This window comes from Chlorocebus sabaeus, chromosome 3 (genome assembly GCF_047675955.1).
Source record: "Chlorocebus sabaeus isolate Y175 chromosome 3, mChlSab1.0.hap1, whole genome shotgun sequence".
NCBI lineage: Eukaryota > Metazoa > Chordata > Mammalia > Primates > Cercopithecidae > Chlorocebus > Chlorocebus sabaeus.
The window spans coordinates 24,984,636-25,012,461 of NC_132906.1; the positions used below are offsets into that span (position 1 = coordinate 24,984,636).

Sequence of the window (27,826 nt, forward strand, 5' to 3'; positions counted from 1 at the left end):
GGGAAGTCAAACCTCTGTCATTTGCTGGGACCATCTGGATGTAATGTAAACTGGGAAGGTGAACTTTATAAAATCTATGCAAATAAGATCAGAAGCTGAGATATGCCCCGTAGGGAGTGATATCTTACAATTTTATCTTAAGCATGGGTCGTAGTGATCGTTTATGGCTTAATTTAGTGATGTAAAATTAGAGCCTGAAAGAGTACCTAAAAAAATTGTCCACACACAGGACACTTCTGAAAGAAATGTATATAACACTATTGCATGCACTGTTTTCAAGTTTTCATTTATTAAAATCACCAAATCAAGTCATCGTTTCATAGGCTGTTATCCAGAACAATGAGAACACTTGGACACAGGAAGGCGAACATCACACACTGGGGCCTGTCGTGGGGTGGGGGGAGTGGGTAGGGATAGCATCAGGAGCTATACCTAATGTAAATGACGAGTTAATGGGTACGGCACACCAACATGGCACATGTATACATATGTAACAAACCTGCAGGTTGTGCACATGTACCCTACAACTTAAAGTATGATAAAAAAAAAAAAAAGGAGTTTTTGTTGCAAAAACCCTAGTTAAGGTTTGAAAATTGATTTGTCTACTTCTGCTTCAAAGAGGATGGAATAGGCATACTTTTCCCTATTTTTCCCGCTAAGTACACCTAAAACCCCTAGACATAAATGAAACAAACATAAGAACATTCTGGAAGGTAAAGAGAAGACAGACTGATTGGGGTCCTTGAGACTTGAGGGACGCCATCGTGGTGAGCTCCAGGGGACTTTCTTTTTGCCTCATGTATCCAGACTTGGAGCTGAAGTCGCTGAGAACCCAGAAACAGTAATGGGCACAGACTTTAGAAAAACAACAATAAAAGCTGACTTTCTCTAACCAAATAACCAGGAAAGGGACAGCCCAGCAAGACAGAAAAGTTTTAGACCATAAATGCGCTACTGCAGCTGAACACCACAGGAAATACTGTGGTTCCCCCCATCACCCACACCAGCAAGGGCTGAGTCAAGTGAGACTTCTCCCCTTGCTGGGGTGGTGTCAGAGAAGACCAAGCCAGGAGCCAGAAATTTCATCCCCACTGGTCAGTAAGGAAGCTCATCTGCTCCCAGAGTTTCAGTGGAGACCACATGGGAATCCAGGATTCCCATATCCACTCAGCAGTAAGGAGGCACCTTCCCCTACCCCTACTCCCTGGCCAGTTGACACCCAGTGGGAAACCCAGATGCCTACATTCACCTGGCAGTAACAAGATGGTGGCAGCCACCTTCCCCTGCTAGAGCAGTGTCAAAAAAAAAAAAAAAAAAAAAAAAAAAAAAAAAAAAAAAAGCCAACTAAAACATTTAAATAGGATCCAGAGTCTCATAATACAAAAATATCCAGGTTTCCATTGCAAATCCCTCATCATTCCAAGAACGAGGAAGATCTCAAACTGTAGGAAAAAAAGACAATCTACAGATGACATCACTAACACAGCAGAGATGTTAGAATTATTTGACAGATATTTTTAAACCAGCCCTGATGAAAATGCTTCACATGGTCAAAGGAAAGGAAAAGAATACCCCAGCAGAGAACTAGAAAATCTCCGCAAAGAAATAGAAGACATAAAGAAAAACCAAATGGAAATTGAGAGCTAAAAAATACATTATTGAAAATCAAAAGCCCAGTGGATGGGCTCCACAGCAGAATAGAGATGATAAAGGAAAGAACTGGAATGAAACTAGAAGAGAGAACAATAGAAATCATCTAATCTGAACAACAGAGAGAAAACAGATTGAAAAATCAGTAGACGGAGAGCCTCGGGACCTGTGGAAGTGTAATAAATGATCCAGCATTCGTGTCATGGGAGGCCCAGACCCAGAAGGAAAGGAGAATGGGATCAAGGTAGAAGAGGAACTTCGCGGTGGGAAGGAAGGGGATGTGTCTATAATTTTTTTTTCTTTTTTTGAGACAGAGTCTTGCTTTATCATCCAGGCTGGAGTGCAGTGGCACAATCTCGGCTCACTGCAACCTCTGCCTCCTGGGTTCAAGCGATTCTCCTGCCTCAGCCTCCCGAGTAGCTGAGAGGATGTGTCAATAAAAGGGCAACATGAGGGATCCTTGTGCTGGTGGGCATGTTTGTGCATCTTGACTTTGTCAATGTCAATATTCTGGTTATTTTGAAAGTTGTTACCATTGAAGGAAATTGGGCAAAGGGTACGTGGAACCTCTCTGTATTAGTTCTTACAATTGCATATGAATCTAGAATTATCTCAAAAACCAAAAGTTAAATTTTTTAAAAGAAGAACAAAAATTGATTTATCAATTAAAAATAGTCCAAGAGAAAAGAAAAGCATTTCTTTCTTTGCCTTTTTTTTTTTTTTTTTGAGACGGGATCTCACTCTGTCAACCAGATTGGAGTGCCAAGGCATGATCTTGGCTCACTGCAGCCTCCACCTCCTGGACTCAAGACATCCTCCCACCTCAGTCCCCCAAGTAGCTGGGACCACAGGTGCACGTAATCCCGCCCAGCTAATTTTCTGTATTTTTGGTAGAGACAGGGTCTCGCCGTGCTGTCCAGGCTGGTCTCAAACTCCTGAGCTCAGGGATCCGCCCACCTCGGCCTCTCAAAGTGTTGGGGTTACAGACGTAAGCCACCATGCCTTGCCTAAGAGAAAAGCATTTCTTTTTTTTTTTTCTGTTGTCCAAGCTGGAGTGCAGTGGCGTGATCTCATCTCACTGCAACCTCCGCCTCCCGGGTTCAAGTGATTCTCCTGCCTCAGCCTCCCAAGTAGCTGTGATTACAGGCACCTGCCACCATGCCTGGCTAATTTTTGTATTTTTAGTAGAGACAGAGTTTCACCATGTTGGCCAGGCTGGCCTTGAACTCCTGACCTCAGGTGATCTGCCCTCCCAAAGTGCTGGGATTACAGGCACTTTGGCCACTGGGCCTGTAATCCCTGCATGGGGCAGAAGAGGGATTAAGAAATGTTTTTCTCTGGCCAGGGGCAGTGACTGGCCAGAGAAAAACATTTCTTAATCCCTCTTCTGCTCCATGCAGACTGCCTGAACTAGTCAGATTTGGTTTTTATTTATCACACTCAAAAAGTGATTCTATTATTCCATTCATTCCGTTTATTAAAAATTTTACACTCACCTAAATTTGTTTTTATAAAGAGGGATTTTGATACTGTTTGGAAACAGTTAAATAATGTCATTGTTTTCTAGGCATTGTTATCCTAATTTCCCGTAATGAAATTAGTGCCTCAGTTCATAAATACCCATAAATGTATTTTACCCACAGTTACCTCAGTGTTCATAGCAGCTGACTTCCTTCTGATTTCCCCAACAGAGCATTGAGATGAGATTGAAGGTCAGTCTACATGAAGACCTGGGGGCAGCACTCATGGATGGTGTTGTCCTCTGCCATCTGGTCAACCACATCCGCCCACGGTCGGTTGCAAGCATCCATGTCCCATCACCAGCGGTTGTAAGTAACACCAAAGGGAAACTAACTGGCATAAAACAGACTTTTAGGGGTCACTGTTGTTGGTTTAGGATGTCAATGGTGTCAGTAGGACCTTGCTCAAATCTTTTCCGTTGGGCCCCAAACCATTATAAGGCAGAAAAGGAATGAACGAGTGGCTCTGAATGAAGCAACATTTTCACTGTAAAATGAGAGACTATTTTAAAATAAATATATAAATGATAGAAACATAATTTTATTTCAATATCAAACAAATCACTTTAAATAACTTACTGGGCGAGCATGGTGGCTCATGCCTGTAAACCCAGCACTTTGGGAGGCCAAGGTAGGTGGATCACTTGTGCTCAGGAGTTGTGTTTTTTTATAAAGACGGGGTTCTGCCTCTGGAAAAAAATAGAAAACTACACAATACAAAAATATGAAAAATACAAAAATTAGGTGGATATGGTGGCACATACCTGTGGTCCCAGTAACTTGGGAGGCTGAGGTGGGAGGATTGCTTGAGCCCAGGAGTTCAAGGCTGTAGTGAGCCATGATTGTGCCACTGCAATCCAGCCTGGAGACAGAGTGAGACCCTGTCTCAAAAGAAAAAGAAAAAAAAATAAAGAAAAAGAAATTACTGATTGACTAATCAAGGTGCTAACTTTAAGACTATAGGAACATAAAAATTTCTTTTTCCCAAGGGGTTATTTAAACAGTGACAAGTCTTTCAGAAAGCTTCTTTTAGTTGGTAACTTCCCTTCTAAATTGAATCTTTTTCCTCTATTCATCATGGAGGATTTTAGGATAGCCCTGAAAAGATGTGAGTTCTATGAAAAATATTATGAATAACCTGTCAAGGGGTTGGTTAGCAGTCATGACTTCAACAATTTCTTGATCAGTCCCTGCACTCAAGGACTCATTGGTGATGCTGGGGACGTAGTGTGGAGGGGAACATGAATGAGACTCCTTAATGCCCCCCAAATCCTCATCTCTGCTGTAGAGGAGATAGAGCCTGCACTCCGGGTTCTCTTCCTAGATATCACAGCATGTTTTAAACTAGAAGAGAGCCAAAGAGTCAGTTTTATGGTTGTTCAGATGTAAGTGGAGGAATCACAGATAAACTTGTCCTTGAAACCTACACAGGATTTATACAAATAGAGAAAAAAGAATCTCTGCTCACCCTTTTTGTTGTTTGTTAGGAGAGGCAGAAGAATTTAGAGGTTAAGAATGTAAGGTTTGGATTAAAATTCTAAACGCTATACAACTTTGGGCAATCCTCTCTTGAACTTGATTTGCTTTTCTCTATAATGGAAATGTTCTTGCAAGTATGAAATAAGATACTTGATGACATATATGTAAGCCATTATTATCATTAGTGTTTGTATGGCAAGTTTTCAAAATTTGGAGCCCCCTAAAAGTGCAATGTTCATAAAATGTCAGAGGCTCAGTGTGTTGGGCTGAAGCTCATGTGACGCTCCTCTGCCCTCTCCCGTTCCCAGGAGTGCCTCACAGTGGCATGATTTGTCCTACTTTCTTTTCTCTTGACAGAAGGAAAAATTAGCCAATGACCTTATTTCATCTTAGTTTCTTATCTATCATATTGAAGATATTTTTTCTTTCAAAGGTTCAATCACTTTTTTAGCCTCAGAAACATAGTGGGGACAAAAAGACCAATTTGTCTTCTTTTTCAAATCTACCTCTAGCAGCCTTCATGTAGGACAGTAAATTCTGTTCCATGATCCAATATGAAACCCTCCAGTATCTTTTACAAATGAGGTCCAAACTGCCATAAAGTCATCTGAGCCTTGGGCCAGATTCTCAATAATTTTTCCCAAATTATGAGACAGACACAACAGACACCTGAGCCTGCAATTTCAATGTATAATGATCACTTTACAAGATGTAAGAGGACATTATGAATTGTGTACCCATTTACCTTTATCTTCAGGAAAAATGCTACATTGTTTTGGAAATCTTTTGGTTTTCACCTTTTTGCTTTTTTTAAATAAAAATTTTAAAATTAAACAAATAATAGGAAACAATGAGTGACTGGTGAAAAAGAGAAAATAAAGGAAAGCAAAAGAAAACAATCATTCTTTATTTTCCTACCCAAAACCAATCACTGTTGCTTTTGCCATTGTGTCTTCTTTACTAGAAGCTTTTTTTTTTTTTTTTTTTTTTTTTGGTAAAATTAAGTTGTTTTTTAAATTGTGAGCTTCTCATATAGTCTAGTAATTTTTAAAATGTATTATTGAAACCTAAATATTTCCCCATGTCATTAAAATTCTCTCTCTTTTTTTTTTTTTTTTTTTTTTTTTTTTTTGAGATGGAGTCTCCTCTGTCGCCCAAGCAGGAGTGCAGTGGCATGATCTTGGCTCACTGCAACCTCTGCCCCCAGGGTTCAGGCATGCCTCAGCCTCTTGAGTAGCTGGGATTACAGGTGCCCATCACCACGCCCAGCTAATGTTTGTATTTTTAGTAGAGATGGGTTTTCACCATATTGGCCAGGCTAGTCTCGAACTCCTGACCTCAAGTGATCTGCCCGCCTCAGCCTCCCAAAATGCTAGGATTACAGGTGTGAGCCACAGTGCCCAGCCTAAAATTCTTCATAAATGCCTAATTTACTAACTATAACATATTTTAGCCTATTTTACTGTATTGTAGTTTTCCTTTTCAGAAATGCAGTTTGTTTCTAAATATCCACTTCTAAATGTCCAATTATCAAAAATCCTTCACCAAGCATCTTGATGCCCTTTTGGACCAGGCCCAGCCATGCTGTAGCCGTGGAACCTGCTTTCCTTCTTTCTTCTGTGCCATTGCTGTTCGCCCGAGGCTCAGCACAGGCAGCTCCCTATGCCTAGAAAGCCGCGTCCCACCTGCCCCCCAGATCTCCTTGTTTCTTCAGCATCTCTAGCTCCCTTTCCTTCTGTATTTCAGCATCCAGAAAACAAACCACTCTTAACCCCTTAGGACTGGGTTTCTTCCTTTGTTCATTTTCCGGCACACCTACCCCATCACAATTAAGAACTATCCCGTATTATACTGTACTTTCCTTTAGCTTTCTAATATTTCCAGCTGCTCTAGAGGTAAGTGAGCCTGGGGATTTTGTCTTTGGCTTCACGGTTGTATCTTTAGCACCAAGTTTGGTATCTGACCCATATGTAGTAAAGCAATAAATGCAATTGTGTCTGCCAGCAGGAGTGGATGAGAGCATCTTTTCTACCAGTATTATCACCAACAAAAGCATTCTAATTCTTCGTTCATGAAACTAATGTTGTCCATTTTTTTATGCCAAACTGAGGGAATATAGTAGTGAACAAAATCACTATCATTGTCAATATGCTTAAAGACTGTTCCTTAGAAACATAATTTTTTTTCAGTCTCTGACAATTTGATAAGCAAAACATTGGCATTCCAATTGGTATAATTGGTGTAATTTTTAATTATTGGACCGGTGGTGAGGTTGAAGCTTTAACCATTGCGTTTGTCACAGGTACTTTTCTACCTGAAGCTAGGCAACAATCTTCGAAGACGCCCTCCCTCACTCCCTAAGAGGGAGAATTATCTTTCTGTAGCTTGAAACACAGTCTCCATTAACTTCTCTGGGGCTGACCTAAGTATTTGGAATGATGTTGGGCATCTTTGGAGTTTCAGAAAAGACTCACCTAAATCATAAGTAAATGAAGGAAGATAACGGGCCCAAACAATCAGAGACAAATGCTAAGGTCTCGGCGTGATGAAATGCCTCCTGGTACCTTATGTGTCAGGTCCATGGCCATTCTGTTATCTTCACGTCGTGTTCCTCAGGTCTGCTCCTTCTGTTTGCACGAGGCTTCATGCGGTGGCCTTGTCCTGAGACATGCCAGGGGTTGGGCAAAACCAGCCAAGCAGCTACTGGCGAATTTGCAGGACCCATGTGAGGGCCATGACTTCCTCCCCAATCAAGATGGAGAATATTTGTTTAGCTTTCAACTTACATTGTTCCACAGGACAACAGGCTTGCTTTCTGTTTTGGCAGGGCTTTTCTTTTTGTATTGAGTAAATGATGTACAATTAGATTTTGTGGATAGTTGCTTTGTGCTCCTGTAAGATGGAATGAATCCCGTCATTCTCACACTAGCAGGATGAGGCCAGTCTTTATCACTGTGGCTCCTCCACCTACCCTGTTGGAATCAGTCATGCTTCTTGCTTTCTTTCCTAAGGAAAGTAGCAGAGGAATATTACAATTTAGCAGCAAAGTGTTCAAAACGTACCATGTAAAAAAGTATAGTATATATGTGAAATGTGCCTGTTACCCACCCCACACCTCAGAAGCCGTCTATAACCAAGGTTAATACAATTGTGAGAAGCTTTTGGTTAAGTCCTGAACATCCACCATTTTCAGTGCTGTTTACCGTGATATTGCCTCTATATCCATGGCTTTGGTGGGAAGCAGATTAATTGGTCTGGTGAATTTAAACCCGTTATATAGAAATATATTTGTTGATGGGGAAGGTGATGTTTATGGTATACTTTAGGCGAACTAAAACAGGTTACACAACAGTATGATCCCATAAAAACTATATATACATGTGTATGTGCATATATATAAACAGTATAAACATACATATATATACATATGTATGCAGAAAATTTTGCATACATATGCATCAGTGTATATACATGGTATACATACATCTATGTATAAACAGGCATGTATGCATATCTATGTATGCATATATGAACACAATGTCTGGAAGAATATAATCTAAAATATTAACAGTTTTTAATCTAAGATGGATGTTTCTGGGTGATATTTTGTTTTCTTCTATTTGCGTATGTGTTATTTTCTTTTTCTCCAATAAACATGTATTGCTTGTGCCATTTAGAAAGTTTAAAATTTAACATGTTATTAAAATGTTTTCTCTTTTAATAATACATTATTTCTGTATCTTTGCATTTATAGCCCAAACTTAGCATGGCCAAATGCAGAAGAAACGTGGAGAACTTTTTGGAAGCATGCCGAAAATTAGGAGTACCAGAGGTAAAATCAAACTTACTTCATATAACTGTGTTCTAGTAAAAATTTTATTTAATATATGAGTTTGCACCATTGAATCGACGCAAAGCTTTGTACTTGCTTTTTTGTCTCAACCTTTCTTGAGAAATAATATTGAATAAATTATATAAACTTTTAATCTAAATTACTCTATTGCACTGAAATTAAAATGACTATGCAATATGTTCAGTTCTGAGGAAAAAGTAAAATAATGTAAGATTTTGAAGTAAGTGTGAAATTTCAGACTTGAAAAAAAATTTTTAATCCGCTTGATTCTCTTAAGGACAGAAGTTGCTGAGGCTGCAAGTCAATCTTCTCTCAGGTTTCATAGAGTAGAATTTTGGAGCTGATGGTTTTCTTATCCCAGGCTCTTAAGCAAAGACCTACTGATTGTTGATTATCATTCCCTGTAGCTGTATTTTCCATATGTGGATTAAAAAAATCAACATTGGAAATATTATGGTTATTGTTATTATCACTAATCATTATTATTAATGGTAGCAGTGTTTGTGTGTTGCTTTACAGTTTGTTAACTATTTGCATTTCATTTTTGCCTTCAGTTTGCTTTGAGCCCAATAGGCAGTTCAATTACATGTAGTTTGCTATTTTTTCTCTCTCCAACCTCAGACCCAGCCTCAGCCTCAGGCAGATGGCTGGGGGCTTTTAAAGACTTTGCTTTTAGTAACATAAACTGATTTCTTAGGCAGACATGAAGCAATCCACTCAAATATGGAGTAGCCTTATAAATTGAGAAGTTTATCCTCATTGTGATAAACAGAAATTGATAGAAGTTTATTTCTTATGATTTCTTCTTTCTTAATATCCCAGGGATAAAGCAATTTTAAAAATACACGAGATATTGTTTTTGAGCATATAAAGAATTATATTTCAATATATTTCTACTCAGTGATAGGAATTACTGAGATTGACAAAGGCTTTTTTCCCTTTCCCTTTCTCCATCATTCCTTCCTTTTTTTATCCTTTCTTCCTTTCTTTCAGCTTAGTGGGATTCAGAGGTGGGGGATAATGGTAGGCTTCTCATCGTATTTGAGGAAGAGCATTATTTAAAACATCTCTAAGTCAGAGCTATATCAATACAAGGAAGCTTACAAATTTATTTTATAAAGAGTGTGAATTTTATATAATGGACTGTCTTTGTGATCTATTCTGCTTTCAGCAATGTTATAATCTGCGTGTCTATTGTGTGTGTACATTTTAACATTGCCTCTACATTTCTTGGCTTTGAATATATATGTGAACGCACTTACGTACCTTTTCTAATGATTCGATTCTGTCATGGGCTAGTAAGATTTCCCATGTGTGAATCAAAACTCTCAGGGCAAGCTTCAGATGATAAATTATTCGTGTCTGTGCTAGAAAGCACTTCATCAGTGCTTTAGGTCATTAGGTTATGACCTAACTCCCTGTGGTTTTCAAAACTCATCAATGTTTTTTTGGCTTACAGTAATATAAAATAAAATGGAAATGCCCTTAACCAATTATTGTGAGTAAAGATTGGTAATTAAGATTTCCTTTTAAAGTGGAGAAAAGGAAATTAAATTACCATAAAAATCCAGAGCAAAATTTATCATCATTTCTCAAGATGCCCCTGGCACTAATGTACAATTTATAACTCCCAAGAAGGTTCAAATCCAGGCAGTAAATGATCTTTTTCTGGCAGTGTCCCATTTAACTATGTTTAGTATCATTTAGCATATTTTTGGAATTATTTTTAAGGCTTGAGGTGATTTTCTTTTTTTTCTTTTTCCTTTTCTTTTTCTTTTTTTTTTTTTTTGAGACAGAGTCTCACTCTGTTGCCTGGCCAGGCTGGAGTGCAGTGGCGCAATCTCGGCTCACTGCAACCTCCACTTCCCGGGTTCAAGCGATTCTCCTGCCCCAGCCTCCTGGCTAGCTGGGATTACAGGTGTGCACTACCATGCCCGGCTGTATTTTTGTATTTTTAGTAGAGACAGAGTTTTACCATGTTGGCCAGGCTGGTCGCGAACTCCCAACCTTAGGTGATCTGCCTGCCTCAGCCTCCCAAAGTGCTAGGGTTACAGGTATGGGCCACCGCGCCTGGCCAAGGTGATTTTCAAGTTTGCTGTGTGTGTGTGTACACATATGTATCTATCCTGATGGATAATCCAATAGCATTTTACTGGTGACTAGAATTTAAATTCACTGCTACTAGACAAAAAGTGTATTAACAGTTGAACTTGTTTAATGAGAATGTTAAAGTAAGTAAAGAATATTTAGTGACAAATCAGAAATTCCTACTGCAAGGCAATTGGCATTTTCCCATATACTCAAAACAACATGTTTTCATCTCATAGAGTACGTGAAATGTTTTTACCTTAGGAATACGACACTAAGTTGAGGGACCAAATGACTTCCACACCCCACCTTAGATATTTATACTTCCTTCACTACCTAGGAGGGATGATGTCTGAGTGTGTATGTGGCACAGTACAATTGATGATTTACACTAAAAAGATAATTATATCACAAGACCACTTGCAGAAATTCTCCATCTACAATTAGACATTTTAAAAGACATTTTTAAAGACATAAAAAAAAGAAGACCTATATCATTACGTTTTCTTATTGCATCAAGCCTAATATTTGAGAAATAAAATACTCATTGATTTCCTAGTAGTCAGTGTTGTTACCTCCCTCTAATTTGCCAGCTTTTTCTACTTCTCCATCTATAACTTATCTAACCACACACAAGCCACAGAGATCTTGAGTTCTGCATTTTAGAAGCTAAATATCTCATTGACGATGATCAATCATCTCGTAGATACTGAAAAGTCACAGCTGTGTTCTTAAGCCTAAAATTTGTTGTCCTAGGTAATAGAATCACAGTTTGAAACTACAAACCAAAGTCAGGGTCAGCAGTTTGTATAATTTTTTCACGTTCCTATAGATGGAATACAGTAGCTGAGCAGATTTAGTTAAACTATTACATGGAAAGCAAGAAAATGGGATGGAAAGAATAATAAATGATTTTCTTTAGAAGTCCCCATAAACACAGTCCCAGGCATTTGCTCCAGGGTGGGTTTTGGTTCACGACACACGTCTCTGTGTTTCCGCAGCTGGAACCACTCTGTAGTTTCTCTAACATCCAGGAGATGTGTCTATGCAGGTTAGGCAATATACTACCTAAATTCCCCGAATAAATCGTAAAGGTTAATGGGTAAGACTGTCCCTCCATGACATTTTTAAAAATGTATTGTGATTTTTTAAGACGGGGTCTCACTAGGTTACTCAAGCTGGTCTCGAACTCCTAGGCTCAAGATACCCTCCCGCCTTTGCCTCCCAAAATGTTGGGATTACGGACATAAGCCACTGTGCCCAGCCCTTGGTGGTATTTTAAGCCCACTTTTTACAACAGGGTAGAAGACAGTAGTTCTGGTGTGGCTGATTTCGTAAATGCAACTTTTTCACATTGGCTACATTCAGGATTATAAGCAGCATTACGTACCATCCCACATCTGTTTGTGATGTTGATGCTTAGTGGTCAGACTCTGCAGCTGTCTTCGACCTCTAGTGCAAGCATCAACTTGGTGTTGAAGACAGGCCTTGGTGGGCTTCCAAATTCTTGGGGATATATTTTTTGCATCACCTAAGAATCTGACTCCAATTAGGCCTTGACCCCCTGAGGCTTTTAATGGACACACTGGGGCTTCCTTTGACTTTTCTGAGTGCTCTTGGAGATTCCTGACCTCTAACCTCTATGTAGCAGATTGGCTACATGTTCATCATTGGTACAGTTCATGGTTGACTGTTGGAGGTTTTCAAATGGATCCAAATTTAGGGATACTTTAGGGCTCTTATTAGTATTCTCTCAGGTTGAGAGAAATCTAATTTATGAAGCATCAAAAAATTAGGAAACAGAGATGTATTTGGTTCACCAGGGAAATTTTTCTACTCAGTGTTACATAGGTAACTTTGATCTCAAACTTCTGTAAGGCTTGAGGTCCTTAATTTAACAGACTTGCCCTCTTTAGATGAGGGGAGTTAGAATAGAAATGTACTCTGTTGTGTAAATGTTCAGCCCTTCATCTTCTTTACTGTTTTCAGAGAAAAGATAGAGAAGAAGATTAAAGGCAGCAACTCAGCTGACAGTGGTAGACTCCTTGACAGCTTAGGGCTCCTTCCTGCCTATCTGGGCAGCTCAGAGTGCTGGAGGAAGCAGAAAGTTTTCATTCCACGCGCACAAGGGCAGGTCACTTGGCATCCTTGAGCTTCTGTGTCAGCCAAAGGGAGTTTTAAAACCCTAAAGTACATTCAGATGCTAATGATGATTGTGTCAATGTAAGTGGAATTATGGCTGAGTTTTCCTTATCTTTTGTAACTTTCATATTTGCATTTTTTGTGTTAAAGGTTTTATATATGAAAGTCGTAATAGCATTCCCACTTTACACCTGTTGTGAGGGTTTAGGAAATTACACATACCACTGATTGAAGTTTTTTGTTTTTGAAAGGCAATCTATACATGGAAGCTACTACTTTTTTGTTTTAATCTTAAGAATAAGAGAAATGGGTCCCTTATCTTCTCTGAGCCTTATACCTCTTTTTCTTCCCCAAGTCAACGACTTTAATGTTAATTTAAATCATAACTACACTTTGTGGAAGGATGAGATTCTTATTGCTAGATTTATTTTAATTTTCCATTTATGTTGGTTAATTCTAAGGGTGAATAATCAGACAGGTTTATTGTTTTATTAACATCAACTTTTAAATTCATAATTTATTGAAAACAGCCAATCTGGCTCTTTTCTAGCTATAAAGGATGCAACTGATTTCCAAGCTATTCCTATTTAACTTTCTCTAAGTCCATAAAACTGGCAATTAGTTGTCATATATTTGGAGAAGACTGGAAATCCTTCCCCACCTCTCTCCTCTCCCTGCCAAATTGTACCTCATTGCTGAATTATGGCTTTAAATATTGCAGAATGACCATGAACATTCTTGTATTAAGATATTTTAGATTAAAAAATACTTTGTAAGCATATTGACTTTTTATATTAAAATTATATTAGTAAAGTAAAATATATTCCAAAGTTTTAGATAAAACTTCTGCCTAGATATGTTTAGCTCTTAGAATTTAGACTGTAGTATGCCCTGAACTGCCTGATCTATCTACATTTCTCTTTGTGTCCATAGTATTTGGGGAACCTGGTCCAGTAGTAATCTCGGTCACACACTCTGGTTGTGTGCAACCTAAGTGAACTTCTTAACCTTTGGTGATTGTGATTTTTGTTCACTATAATGGGCACTAGCATCCACACTTGCCTCTGGGGACTCTTAGTGAATTAACTGTGTTTTATAAATGCCTTGCAGTGATTACAAATGCTCTGTAAATACATGGTGAAATTTTGCCTCTTTAATTTTCCTTTCAGCATTTTCCAATTTTAATTTTCATAAAGAAATAAAGTATAATCTCTGCGTCCCTCTCAGTAAGGCTAAATTTTCGAAAGCACAAAGGGCAGAACCTCCCAGGTCAGAAATTAGGAATTTTAGCCCCGGTTTGCTTCATGGCCCCATTTTAAGGGCTGAATGTGACTGTTGGCTGTGTGACATAGGGTTGAATCAGAGCAGTTCTCAGATGGCCACAGCAGCTCACACTACACACATTCATCATGGTGCTTCCGATTTTTGCCTACCTGACAGTCTTAGATCCATTCCTTTTTCTTTAGAGATTGTGATTTAATTTAAATTAACCACTATAGGCTGTCACTCTAGGTCTCACCCACTTTAATTAAGCCCAGAGTCTGTGGCATCATGAAATTTTTTCCTGTATGAGAAGAATGGTCTGTGTTGCCTGCCCCCGTGAGGAGTGTACTACTGAAAACTGCAAAGTTGGTCTGACTCTAGTTGTCTGATGGTGCTGCCAGAGAGCAGACCAGACCTGCTCCTTAGGGTTCTGGGAAATGGATTGAAATACTTGCTGAGGACAGAATCGTCTGCTTTTAACATGAAAATACTAGTTTTGTGAAAATCACATTTCAGTTTGCATATCAGCTTTCTGTCTTATGACTGCTTTGCTTGGATTTCCCTGGTCAAGCTCAACATTGCAATAGAAAATTCTTATTGCAATAGAAAACTTTTCTTAGATGTTTCCTCATCTATTAATCCATGAGCAGCATCTGTTTCCCAGTGAAATCCAATTTATGTGTAGCTCTTTTCATTCTTGGGAGAACTCTAACAGTGATAGCTTGATTTCTCTAGATCCACTGAGAAAAGATGCAATATCTGAATACATATAACATGATTTATTCATCTTAAAAATATTTTGTTAAGAGTATCTCTAACTTCATTAATAAAAGAAAATTAGAATGTTTTTAATCTTATTCAACCAACCTAATTTTGTAGTATTCCTACTTAACTGAGGGTATCGAGCTAACTTCAGACACAAGTGAGGCAAAACTTCTAACTTAGAAACATCTTTCGGTTGCTCCATGATGTGTAGCTGCTTAGCAGTGAGGCTGAAATAGAGGACGAGAGTGTAGCAAAGTATGTAAAATATATGTAACATTTATCTTAAATGCCTCACCTAATTTGTAACTAAAACTGCATTTATGAAATAGATCACACATATTTTCAATCTTTGTTTAATTTGGAAACAAAACCACAGCTTTTCTTTCTTGCTAATATATCAATTATAATTCCTGTTAATTTTAAACTGTGGTCATTTCTGGTTCAGGAATTTAGCATATGAGACAATTGTTTGCTTTCTGACAGCAATAGGCTGCTGAAAGTCAGCGCAGAAAACTGAGCCTCTTAGTTTGCAGTTAGCTGAGAAATAGGTGTTCTGCTTCCTTACATGGTGACTGTTGAGTAGATAAAACACAGAGGTCTACTCCCCCTGCCCCAATAAACCTGTTTAGTAGCGAAGCAGTTTACATAATAACTCTATGTGGGGGTGTACTTTTACTCTCTACTCTCACTACACATCTAAGAAGCCTTCCCTAGACTTTTGGTTAATGTGTTGTTGCAAAAATAGAAAATGTAATGTACTTTCTGACACATGTAGGGACATACTTAGAACTAGCATTCCCCAGAGTTTATCAACAAGCATAAAATGAAAAAAAAAAAATTAAATGTGCGTGTTAACTTTCAGAGAGAACTACTTTATATCCAAGTCTACATAGACCAGGGTAAAAGATGCACTAAGAGAATGAAGAGGAAGGGTGGGGATTACATTGTAAACTTTATAGTTTTTCCTTTAGTAAGGTTCAGTTTAAATGTCCTGAGTGAAAATCTCTTATTTTTATGCCACTGGTGAGCACATGATCCCTTGGCTATTAAAACTGTGTGAATGGCAGAATGATGTGTAAATTGCAGAATATGCCGTTCCTCCGTGGCCAGATTGTGGGTGAAGGATTTCTTTGACCCATTGGCACAAAATAGATATTCTACTATTCTCCTATTATAATGGATTTGAAAATCTTTGATGATGAAAGGGTCTTACCTGCTTGAAATAAGGGGTTACTCCTGCCATTTGCTAGTAACCAAAAATGTGTGCTTCTTTCTAGCTGTTCCTCCGTGTATTTTTAATTGTATGCACTGTCTCTTTCTGTTCTAATGGCTGCCCTCGGAATAGGCTGACCTCTGCTCTCCGTATGACATCCTGCAGTTGGATTTTCGTCACATTCGAAAGACTGTTGACACTCTGCTGGCACTCGGGGAGAAAGCCCCACCACCAACTTCTGCCCTCCGCTCCAGGGACCTTATAGGCTTCTGTCTTGTCCATATTCTCTTTATAGTGCTGGTCTATATCACTTACCACTGGAATGCTCTGTCTGCATAGCGTCTGCACGTGCATCCAAACGCTGTTCTCTGTCGCCCTCAGCCTTTGCAGGGTCCTTCCTCCCTTTGATCCTTTGCCTTGCAAACTTCCATCCCTGTCATGTCTTCAGTAATCTCTCGAGTTTTGAAGCTGAACGTTAACCAAATCAGATTTTCCAGAAGCACAAACTTTGTAGAATACAGTTTAGTATAATTCCTCTCACTTACTGAAAAACAATGACGACTGCAAAGTGTATGCACACCGCATGCTTCCTCATTCACATAGTGCCAGCAGCAGTGCCACGCAGTTCCTCCTCTCCCTCCCGGTGAGCTGCTGCCCTGGGCAGAGGAAAGGAGGACTCCAGACGGGAGTGTCGAGGACAGGGATTTAGCATATGGAAGTCTTTCCTCTGGGTCAGTATTGAGCTAGAATTCTAATTCAGGTCTGGACAGTTGAGCTGTATAGGGGCCACCTTGCAAGGCAGACAGAAAACTAACGTTTTGGTCCAACTCCATCTATACAAAGCTTTAATAATACCACTACTGTCCAAGTTGGAGATACTATCTGGACGTCTACAAGCACACACACTGTCTTGATGGCCATTCGATTGGATTCCCCCTAATTTCCTAAAAAAGGAGCCGTGAAGGGCACTGGGCAGTGTTGCCACCAACTTCCACCCTGGCCAGCCCCTCTACCCTGTGCAGAAGGGCACACTCTGGGGAAGGTGGTGTCGTTGCTGTTAGAGCCTCATGTGGAGGAGCCGCTTAAACACCAGTTTTTTACTGCTTAACTCCTTGTTAGGTCTTCTCTTGAGGCTCTTAGAAAAGCGTTTTCCAGAGAGATTTCTATTTTTGAACAATGGAACGGATCATTGCTTTTTTGCCACATCACATAATAACTGGCAGTCCAGAATGTGACAGATTCGACTCTATTCATTTTCAAATAAAGCCATGAGCCGTGGAACATTCTTGGTCCTGGGGCTTGGGTTATGATAACAGGAGTCAAGAAGAAGATTACTCTCATTTTAGAAAAAGGTAGTTTCTCTAATTATTTGAAATGTTCATTTAGCCTTGATTTTCACTGACATTTAACTAGCAAACTGCTTTATTTTTAAGTCAGCTCAAAGGATTATATAGTAACTATATCTGCATTTGGAGCAATGTGATCAGTTTGCATTTAAGAGGAAAAAAAGAATTTTATCTTAGCCAGAATGTCCCTGGATTCAGGGGTATCTTTGTATAATATGAGAGGGCCTTGTTCCAAGTCAAGGCAGCCTCCTTATTTCACATGCTGTTTGCCAAATCCTGTTTCTTAGCTTGGGGAGATGATGGACTTCGCTTCCTCAAGATAAATTTCTAGTTTATTAAGATGCAAACAGCCCTCATAGATGGCTACTAAGAAGAAAATCTTATTTTTCTGAACATTTTCATGAATCCAGGGCACTTGAAAATGTGGAAGACCCACATAGTTAGAAGAATATATTTATAAAGATTCCTTGCTACTAAGTCAGATCAGATTTGCTAACAGGAAACATTCTTTACATGACAATATCTTGAGTTATGTGAGTTTTTTTTTCCTCCTGACTTTGTGTTGATTGGTGAAATACAGGGTATGTGGAAGTTATCTAATTAACCTCAGTTGTATATGAATAACCCACAGATGTACTGAATTACTTTTGGTGCTATCTTGTACTCTTCAATCTGTAACACAATAAAATCCCTTTGTGCAATGTCTAATGAGCACCCTGAGCCATAAATTGCCTAATAAACACATTTTGGGTGATTATTCCAAGTTTTTATCAGCCCATTGATACCTGTGTTCATGAGCTCTCAGCGTTCCCATCCAGCTCTGCAGTGCATTGAGGCTTCTCTTTAATGGTCACCACTGTGGTGGTTTTTCCCTTCTTTCTGGGGAGAAAATGGAAAAAAAAAAAAAAGAAAACTTACTGGGTTGCCACCTTAAAATAATATCAATAAAAACTGAGTCGGACACTCATGTAAGAGTAGATATAATTTTCAGTGTTGACAGTTCAATTGAAACATGTTAAAGACAAATTAAAAGATGTTTATATTTTAATTCTGGCATCCAAAGTATTCTTTGGACACACTTTGATTTTTTTGTGTCATTAATTTGTACTCTAATGCACTGCACTTCTTGGGATTTATTGGATTTTTTTCATTAGTAGTATGGTAACTAGCAGAACACAATTAATTTAGTCCTTTAGGCAAAAATTTGAATGAACTGTTCTGTCCATTGCCAAGCCATTAATTTCTAATCAGAATATTAAGCTTCTCTGTGGTTTTTCTCCAAGGTACCCGTGCACCAGCCCATATGCTAACTGGATGCCTGCAGATGCCTGCCCTTGCAGCTTGACTGGGGATACCTGGCTGACCTCCTTAGAGTCTGAGAAGTAGGGATGTCACTGAGTGGTTTATCGTACTTACTAAATCTCCTCCTCACAAGAAAGACCATTTTTTCAGTATTCCCTTCCAATGTCAGATAAAAGGAGCCAAGTATCTATTTACATTTTGTTTTTGGAATAGCCAGTTGTATTCTCTTTCTCCAGTTTCTCCAACTGGTGGCAACTCTCCACTCAGTGTCAGCATTTCCAAAATGTGTGACACCTAATTTCTAATCATCTTTTCTATTTGTGGATTTCTGGTTTGTTATTTTTAGGGGGAGACACTTATGAAATGGGGCTGGTGGAAAGGGGCCCTGCAGAACTACAATGTATGGCAATTGAGTATAAATTTCATCAATGAGAGAGATAAATAAAGGCACTTGATAGTGCGCTGCTATTTGTTTGTAAGAAATTAAAACTAGTGCATGGTGAGCTGGGTTCTCTCTCGAAACCCATGTAGATGCCTGATTGAGTCATAAGGACAAAGGGTTTTTGCGCCTTTGCCTATGGGGAAAAAGTAGGGATGATATTTTAAATAATTTTAGGAAACTGAAAGTTGTTTTGGATTAGGTGACAAATACTTTAATATGATTTTATTTCAGAAGACTTGATTTTTAAAAATTAGGCTTCATATTTCAAAATTAGTTCTCAATAAACAATCAATTTGGTATATAGAATGTGCCCTTTTTTTCTTCTTTAAGGTGGTCAGAGTCTAGTTTCCTGGCTTTTGACTGCAACTTTGTTCATTTTTGTTTTCATTCATTCATTCCATAAATACTGAATGAGCAATCTCTGCAAGGCCCTAGGGATAAAAACGTCACTGGGACACATGACCTGGTCCTCAAAAAGCTTTCAGTCTATACCAGGAGTCTCCAAGCTTGTTTCGTAAAGGGCCTAGAGGAAACATTTTAGGCTTCTTGGGCCATGCAGATTCTGTTGGGATTACCCAGTTCTGCTTGTGTACCATAAATGCAGCCACAGACGATACATCAAAAATGGGTATGGCTGTGTGCCAATAAAACTTTATTTACAAAAACTGGCTGCGGACTGGATTAGCCTGCAGGCCATAGTTTGCCAACCCTTGATCTAGTGGGTCCTTAGACAAGTAAAGAGGAATTCAGGTGATAAGGACCTGTGGTGGAGCAGGTACAGGATTCTGGAAAAGAGAACTGACCCTGGTGGGGAATAGGGCACCATGAACACACCCTGGGATGGTGGTGTTTCCACCGAGACTTAGTGAAGTTGTAGGAATAGCCAGGTGGAGTGGGGAGGGGAGAGGGACTAGGGTTGAGGCATATGTGTGTGTAGAGAATGAAGTTTTCTAGGGAGAGGATGGACTAGACGGTAGCATGGTTGTGAAGTAAATAATCCAGGGAGGAGCAACAAGAAATCTCTGTAAGATGTTGGGTGGTCTCCATTTCACACTGAAGAAACTGATGCAGGAACTTAAAGCTCTCATACATTAAAGTAACGCACAGATAGTTTTAAGGCTCAAACAATGTAGTGCCAGGACTTTATATATAAGAAGCAGCCTGAACAAAATGAAATATGCTGGTGGGATGATGCCATTTTAGGCTAGTGGCTGGCTTAGAAGTAAGTGTGTATCTCTTTGGGATTATAAGAAACTGTGGAAGGAGGAGAGCCAGGCAGTGACGGCTCATCCTGTTCCCACCAGGTGTTTCCTGCCAGGATAAGATGAGCTGAGTGGCAGAGCTAACCCTGACACTGAATTGAGGATTCGCTGGTCCCACCTGATACTGAAGTTGATGGGACTTGCCATCAAAACACTCCAGGGGCCATGGGACCTCTTCCTATATCATGACCACAGACCTAACATATTCACCCATTAAGTAAGGGATTTATAGGAAGAGGCATAGTGTTATGGAAAGAGCCCTGGCCCTAAGATACATGTGGTTCAAACCCTGGTTCCAGGACTTACCAGCTGTTTAATGTCAAAAAGTTACTTGAAGTCTGTCTCTGTCTTAGTTTTCTCATCTGTGAAATGGAGATATTAATGTCTGTCTTGCAGGGTTATCATAAAGAAATCACCAATGCAAATCTGTAGTGTTGGTGCCAGGCATGTAGGAGGTAGCCCAGAAGGTTTTGAAAGTTAGCGTTTAGTCTTTATGGCTTGTTGTCTTTTCCAACTTCTTTTGCTGTGGCTCAGAAGGGTGGATAAGGCGATATGGGTTAACCTAATAGATTCTACCATTGGAGAAGTAACTTGAAGCATGAGTTCTTCAAAGGCAGTCAGAAGCATTATTTTTATGCAGGAGACTACTTCATGACTCTGCTCGGTACTTTAAAAAGAAACCCAACAAAAAAAGCCCATGGGCAAACTAAGAGTCTGCAGTCATGTTCTCAACAAAAATCTCTGGGATCCTATAACAGTGCAACTTAAATTCATTTCAAGTCAATATAAAGGTACAGCTGTCTCTGCTGTAAGTCCATTATGAACAAGGTGCCAGCTGGAAGGGCCACTTTACCTGCCTGATCCTTAGAGGGCCCTTCTCTTCTGAGTCATTCCTCATCCAGCTGTAAACCTACCATGATTCCTTCCTAATTTCAGCTTCTGTGCACACTTCAAGGATCCCCACTCTGTGGGAGATGCAGTGTCCTGGCTGGTGTGATGGCAATGGCCCTGACCCCTTCTTGGGACGCCTCCTGGTTGGAAGCCTCCCCTTGGCCATCCTTCCAGCCAGCACCTCAAGGTGTAATTCCCACCAGAGTCTTCATTCCAATCCTGTGACAGAATAACCAGAACGACCTTGCCTGTATAAGGTTTCTATTTTCCTGTGCAAGTCTTCTTACACCCCTCCAACCTCAGCAAAGTAATCTGGGGGCACTTCTGGGCTTCCTCAGGAGATCTGAAAAGAGGCAGGAAGAATTCGAGGGGTACTTTTTTATGTCTTCTGTTTACTCCTCATCACTAACCATACAAGCAGGAGGGAGGATCTTGGACTCTGCACCTGGCTTGGAATGTGGAGACCGGGAAGGCAAGAAACAGTGCTTGAAAAAACAAGGGCCTGGGAAAGAGGGTGCCCTTCACCTAACTCAGTCTGTGAAGTGTCCAAATGTCTTATTGGCAGGAGGCTGGGGCCTCGATACCTCTCCATCCCTGTTTCTGTGGAGCCCCCAGCCTTTCCCTCACATGGCCTTCAGCTCAGAACTCTGCAGGCCACTGGAGCCACTGCTCATCAGGCACTGGGGACAGTCCCTCATTGGAGGACACATGCCACTCTCTTTTCAGGACACAGGATAGGACACCTTGCTCCATATAAGCTGTGTTGTTCGCAGAAATTAGGCTCTATGGAAATACTCGTGCTAGAATTCAGGCACATTCTAGACTACACATAACTAAACGCTGAGGTTGAAAAGCAAAATGTCTTGCCGCATTGCCTGAAGCAAATCCCTTGTTCAAAAATTTCTATTCATGTTCCTTGCCCAGTGGTCTATTAATTTCTTAGTGTTTTTCCTGCTGATTTGTTGAGCTTATGTGTCATATAAAACGCTTTGTAATTTTTTTTTTTTTTTTTGAGATGGGGCAAGGCTCTATTGCCCAGGCTGGAGTGCAGTGGCACACTCATAGCTCACTACAGCCTCAAATTCCTGGGCTCAAATGATCCTCCCACCTCAGCCTCCCAAGTAGCTGGGAACACAGGTGCATACCACTATGCCCAGCTGATTTTCTTTGTTTTGAAGAAATGGGGGTCTCACTATGTTGACCAGGTTAGTCTTGAACTCTTGGCCTCAAGTGATCTTCCAGCCTCAGCCTCCCAAAGTACTTAGATTACAGGCATGAGCCACCATGCACATAGTTTCCTTTGTAATTTGATGCAAACACTTTTTTTTTTAAGTGTTACTTATCTTCTCATTAATCGGGTTTGTTTTTTTAACACATGGAAACTTTAAATATTTAGGTAATCAATTGTTTTGCTCTTTTCCTTTGTGACTTTTTCATAATGCTTATTTTAGCTTAGAAGATCCTTCCCCATCCATTTATCAGAAGAAAGTGCTAAATATTCACGTTTATGTTATTGGGAGGGGTGTTATAGATTTTTTTTTAACATCCAACTCTTTATTTCATTTCAAATTGATTTTAACATATGGAATGAAGTGAAGACTTATTTTCCCCAAGTAATACCTGGCACCAGGAGCTTAACTGTACTTAGCAGCCATTTACAATTTCCTGCAAAGCCAGATGTCGGCTTGGGTGCTGTCAGAGCCAATAGAATGAGGAAGACATGTCTTTGCCCTTGTGGAACCTGCCTTAACAATGAAATGCCAGATTCAAGTGATTTCACAAGCCCATGGCAGATGGTGCCAGGGGAGGCTGAACACTGTCATCTGGCCACAGACATCCCTCACCATGTCACAAAAGGAGGCACCATCGTTAACAGCCTGGCTCACAGCTCACAACTCAGTCAGAACTCCCCCATCCTTTCTCAGGTTGATACTTGGCTAATAAATTGTCAGGCAGCATGAACTTGCATGCTCACCTGATATGCCATTGACAAGATAATCCTAGTTTGATACACAGCAGTGACATGAAATCACGGTTAAAATTGTTGTTTAAAGAATCAACCGTCTTCTGTTGACATGGGGCCATCTGTTAAGGCCTAGGTTAAAGTCTGAGGTTCTCTGAATTTGCTACAAGGTAGGGAAGTAAGATGGTGAGAGAGTAAGACCCACTGACATTTGAGACAGTGGAACAAGTTATTGGAGATGTCATGGCATGTCCTTTGAAAGTCTTTAAAGCCCAGAGTGCCTGTGTCTGTGGTAATTTTTGGAGAGTTGTGCATTGAGGCAGCAAGAAAATCTGGTTCCTCAAGCAAGTGTCACGTGAAAGGAAGCCCTTCCTTGCAGAGCACACCAATTGGCTTCCTGCTGAACAGTGACTCCATCACCTAGGGCTGGATGCAGATCCCACTGAAATTCTCCTTCGAAACAGCGCTACTCAGTCTTAAAAAGAAGGAAATCCCATCATTTGCAACAACATAGGTGAACCTAGAGGATATTATGCTAAGTAAAATAAGCCAGGCACGGAAGGACAAATACTGCATGACCTCACTAATATGTGGAATCTAAAAAAGTTGAATTCACAAAAGCAGAGAGTAGAATGGTGGTTACCAGGGGTTGGGTAGGGAGGTTGGGATGGGAAGATATTGGTCAAAGGATACAAAATGGTGACTATAGTTCATCATAATGTATTTTGTACTTGAAAATTGAGAACAGACTCGATTTTAAGTGTTCTTACCAAAAAAACAAGTATCTGAGATAATGCATATGATAATTAGCTTGACTTAGCCATTCCACAATGTATACTTTTATCAAAATATCATGTTGGACACCATAAATAAATGCAATTTTTTTTTTTATCCTGTCAAAGAAAAGAAAAAAGAAAAAACAAACATTGGGCTGTGGAAAACACACTGTCCTCAAGTAGATAAGAGAATATTTGCCGTGGTGTCTTTTCCCAGCCAAGGAGACACACCCTGGAAGAAGTTCCCTTGAATGATATCAGACCAGGGTGAAATAACAATGGTGGAAAATTACTTCATTGTGTTATTCTGTAAACTGGTTTGTGGAGCATGAAAGGTTCTACACACAAGAAGTGACTCACGCTTATTGTTTTTCTTAAATAGTATGTCCTGGACATTTCCCAAGAGCAAAAATGCAACATGAGAGAGTAGCAGGACATTTGTGCTTTTGACAGTTTTATGAAAGAGTCTTGAAAGGGAGGCTATTGAGGACTGTAGTTATAATTACCAATTTATGAAGACTGTTCATAAACCACGAAGAAAGGCTGCCAGTCCACCCACTTGCCTGCGTTCCAGAGGTCACAGGAAGTAAAATGAACTAAATGAAGGTCTATGGTCAGTATAACAATGTGTGATCGGTACAAATGAGTATTTGAGTGCCTTTAAAATGTGTCAGGGACTATTTGCAAGTTTGCTTTATAAGAATAGAAGCTATTATATTCTTGATGTGTGCTCTCTGACTCCAGCTCAAGTTATTTAGTGTAAAGCTTTCTTAAATATTTAGATCTGCAGACTTCATGGTGATTAGGAGCCTTTTTGAAACAATCTGCATGTGTGAAAAATCATTATTTTCTCTGCAAACGTAGAAAAGGTCTTTGCAGTGGGTTGAAAGCAAAGGAAGCAACTTGGCTTAGGTGATCAAACAGGCATACTACAGAGTGTTCAACCTAACTTTCATCAATGATGTAGCAGGATTTTATGATGAGAGTACTATCATCTAAAAATTGATGTTTTATTCTTTTTCCTTTTAGGAAAAGCTATGTCTACCCCACCACATCCTTGAAGAAAAAGGCCTGGTCAAAGTGGGCATTACCATTCAAGCATTACTAGACATCACCGTAACGAAGGCTCTATTCACATGAAACTACCCCTTCTCCACTGGGGGCTCAGACTCTGCTCTCATCCAGGATCCTGAACTCTGCTCCAGGCACCTGTTTAACTCTCTCTACCACCCACTGCCTGTCACTTCACTGACTCCAGTTACATTGAAACAATTTTCAGTCTAAGGGAGGATTTTCTGCCTTTCAGTGCCGACCTCCGACTTTAAGACTTGACAGGTATTTATCTTGAAACCAGAGAGGGAGCTGGAGAAAAAAAAACTGAGCAACACATCAATGCCTTTTCCACCCTCCTTCATCCTTTCCACACTCACCAACTGCCATTACCAAAATGCCAAGCACAACCGTTTTGCAGCAAGATGCATTCGTTTTATTAAAACCAAACTCATCATGTATTTAGTCGGGGGTGGGGGGAGGGGGGAACAATCAGGTTTTTCACCACCAAATTTTTCAAGAAGTTTCTTGAGACCATTGCCTTTTAAAAAACTATTTTCGACATACAAAATATTTATATAAATATTATTTATTAGTGAGTTGTTATTCATCCTTTGGATGCAAATTGTAAATTAGGAAACTATTTTATTACTGCTTTTTTGTGGTTAAACACTTTATTTTAATATTATAAATATTATTTTCTATCCTCTTTGGTGTGCGGTAGTTTAGGTCTCAGTAATCATGTTTCTGGTGTATATGATTCCAAAAAAAAAAAAAAAAAGCAAAAAACAGGTGCTTTTGGGACACAACTTTTCTGGGGAGGCAGTATTGACACTTTGGTTTGTGGAACGTCGGTCTTATTTATATTTCTGCATTCCATCCAGTTTCCTACATTCCAGCAGCCCTCTGTCCCCCAATATAACAAACTGACTAAAATCAAGAGAGCGCCCCAAAGTTATTTGTAAATAGCTGTGATGGGAAAAAAAAAAGACATATTAAACTTGAAGATAAAATGTGAACAATTATTTTTTGGATTCATACTTCTGCTATGCACAAAACATTCACGTTTTAACACAAAGAAATAAGTGTTAGCGTCATGTGTCTTGAAGTATACTTTTGCACTGTAACTTGGGTTACATTAAAGAGAGCTTTGCACCAAAGGTAGATAATGAAGAAATGGTATAGGAAAGTGGAGATGACGAAAAGTTGATTGTTGAACCAAAAAGGATTTGAAGGGAAGCTTCGACTGAGTATCCGAAATTACTTAAGGCACATAGGACCTGAATCAGGAAACCAGCACTTCTTACAACTGCCAGTTTTAAAAGAGGAAATGATTCTGAGATGTGCTTATGTTATTTTAATTTGGTGGTTGGTGGTTTTCCAAGTAGTCTGTAAAATCCTGCAAGATTCACAGTCTCTGGTGTGAAACCTCAGAAGTGAGACATTGTAAACCTGTGGGCAGTACCACCAAGGCAGGCTAAGGGGAGGGTGCAGTAAGTGGAGTTTACTGAGTGTGAGGCTGAGTGGCTGAGGAGGGAGCAAGTGCAACCAAATAGGGCTAGAGAAGAACCAGCCAAGGAATGGAACCCATGCTGCTCTCGGAGATTCACAGACGGCTTCACGGAACAGGGCAGCCTTCTGCAGGCAGTTCCACGCATGCGCACTCACGCTGCAATCACAGCTGTCCCAGGAATTAACCTTTCTAAGTCTTGCGAATGCTGACTGCACTTTCACCTCCTTGAAAAGCCATTAGAAGTTTTTAGAGCAGCAGCAGGCACAGTTTGTAAGACAAATGTAGAGGGGGACGCAAGAGAAAAGACACCACCAGGAGGAGGATTCAGTGTGCAGTCAGCACAGACCAACATCAACCAAGACAACGGCTGCCCTCCGCTCTTGGGAAGATGGGGGGAGATTTCTGAAAACAGAAATTTGGATTGGCAGCTAGCAGTTATTTCCTATCAGATGTACTGTGCACTTTAACCTAACTTAAAATGTATTTTAATATTTTTCTGTACTGCACAAATACCTGTTTTGTTAAATAGCATAATGATGTAAAGAAACATTTTGGACAAAGAGTGTATACAATTTAAGCAACATTCAAAAGTTGACTATATAAGTAGGAATTTAGCCTGCTGCACCTTCACGGGCATTCAGAATGCGGGGTCCTGAAATATTTTTTTACATGTATATATGGTGGCATGAAGCTCTGTAATCATTGTTTCGAGAGACCTTTTTTTTTTTCAAAATTAAAGTATTTCTTTTGATATTAATTTTTATTATTTTCTTGAAGTTGGCTGTGTAATGTAAATGGCTTCAGTCTTCTGTAAAATTGCTTTTTTTTCTTTTAAATGGAGTCCGTGTATGGCTAAGACGTCTTCAAGATCCTTGTACACTGTTTATATGTGCAATAAAATGCATGGCCAGCTGACAGTACCATCAGTGGACAGAATGTATATAGTGCAAATATCCTTCCTTTATTATTTAACAGCCATTAAAACTTCAGATTTGTACAAACCACTTTGTGATTGACTTACCCATCAAAAAGGTTGACCCTAGTCTCACACACACACACACACACACACACACACATCATAGGGTGTGACTGCCGAAAGAGATTGTAGCAATCATATAATGTATATATATGTATCTGTGCACATATGTATATGTTATATGTGTGTATGTGTGTATGGAGAAAGAATATATAGTAATGCATCGTGACAATCTGATAAATGTGTCATTAGGTGATTTCATCATTGTGCAAACATCATAGAGTATATTTACACACTTAGTAGTATAGCCCACCACACACCTAGGCTATGTG

General features: G+C 39.6%; 1 protein-coding gene across 6 annotated transcripts in view; it reads left to right on the forward strand.

Annotated features, from left to right (window-relative positions):
• Positions 1-27,519, forward strand: part of LRCH1 (leucine rich repeats and calponin homology domain containing 1) — a 202,430-nt gene extending 174,911 nt beyond the window's left edge. For 4 of the 6 annotated variants that reach the window (XM_037986704.2, XM_007960367.3, XM_073014003.1 and 1 more), the window contains 3 exons: positions 3,342-3,479; positions 8,404-8,481; positions 24,985-27,519. In XM_037986704.2, coding sequence (XP_037842632.2) covers positions 3,342-3,479; positions 8,404-8,481; positions 24,985-25,095 — 327 coding nt within the window. In that variant the 3' untranslated portion in view covers positions 25,096-27,519. Of the gene's footprint in view, positions 1-3,341; positions 3,480-8,403; positions 8,482-16,105; positions 18,271-24,984 lie in introns of those variants that run through there. The other 2 variants (XM_007960361.3, XM_007960365.3) reach the window with 1 other exon arrangement.
• Positions 27,520-27,826: the final 307 nt, after the last annotated feature.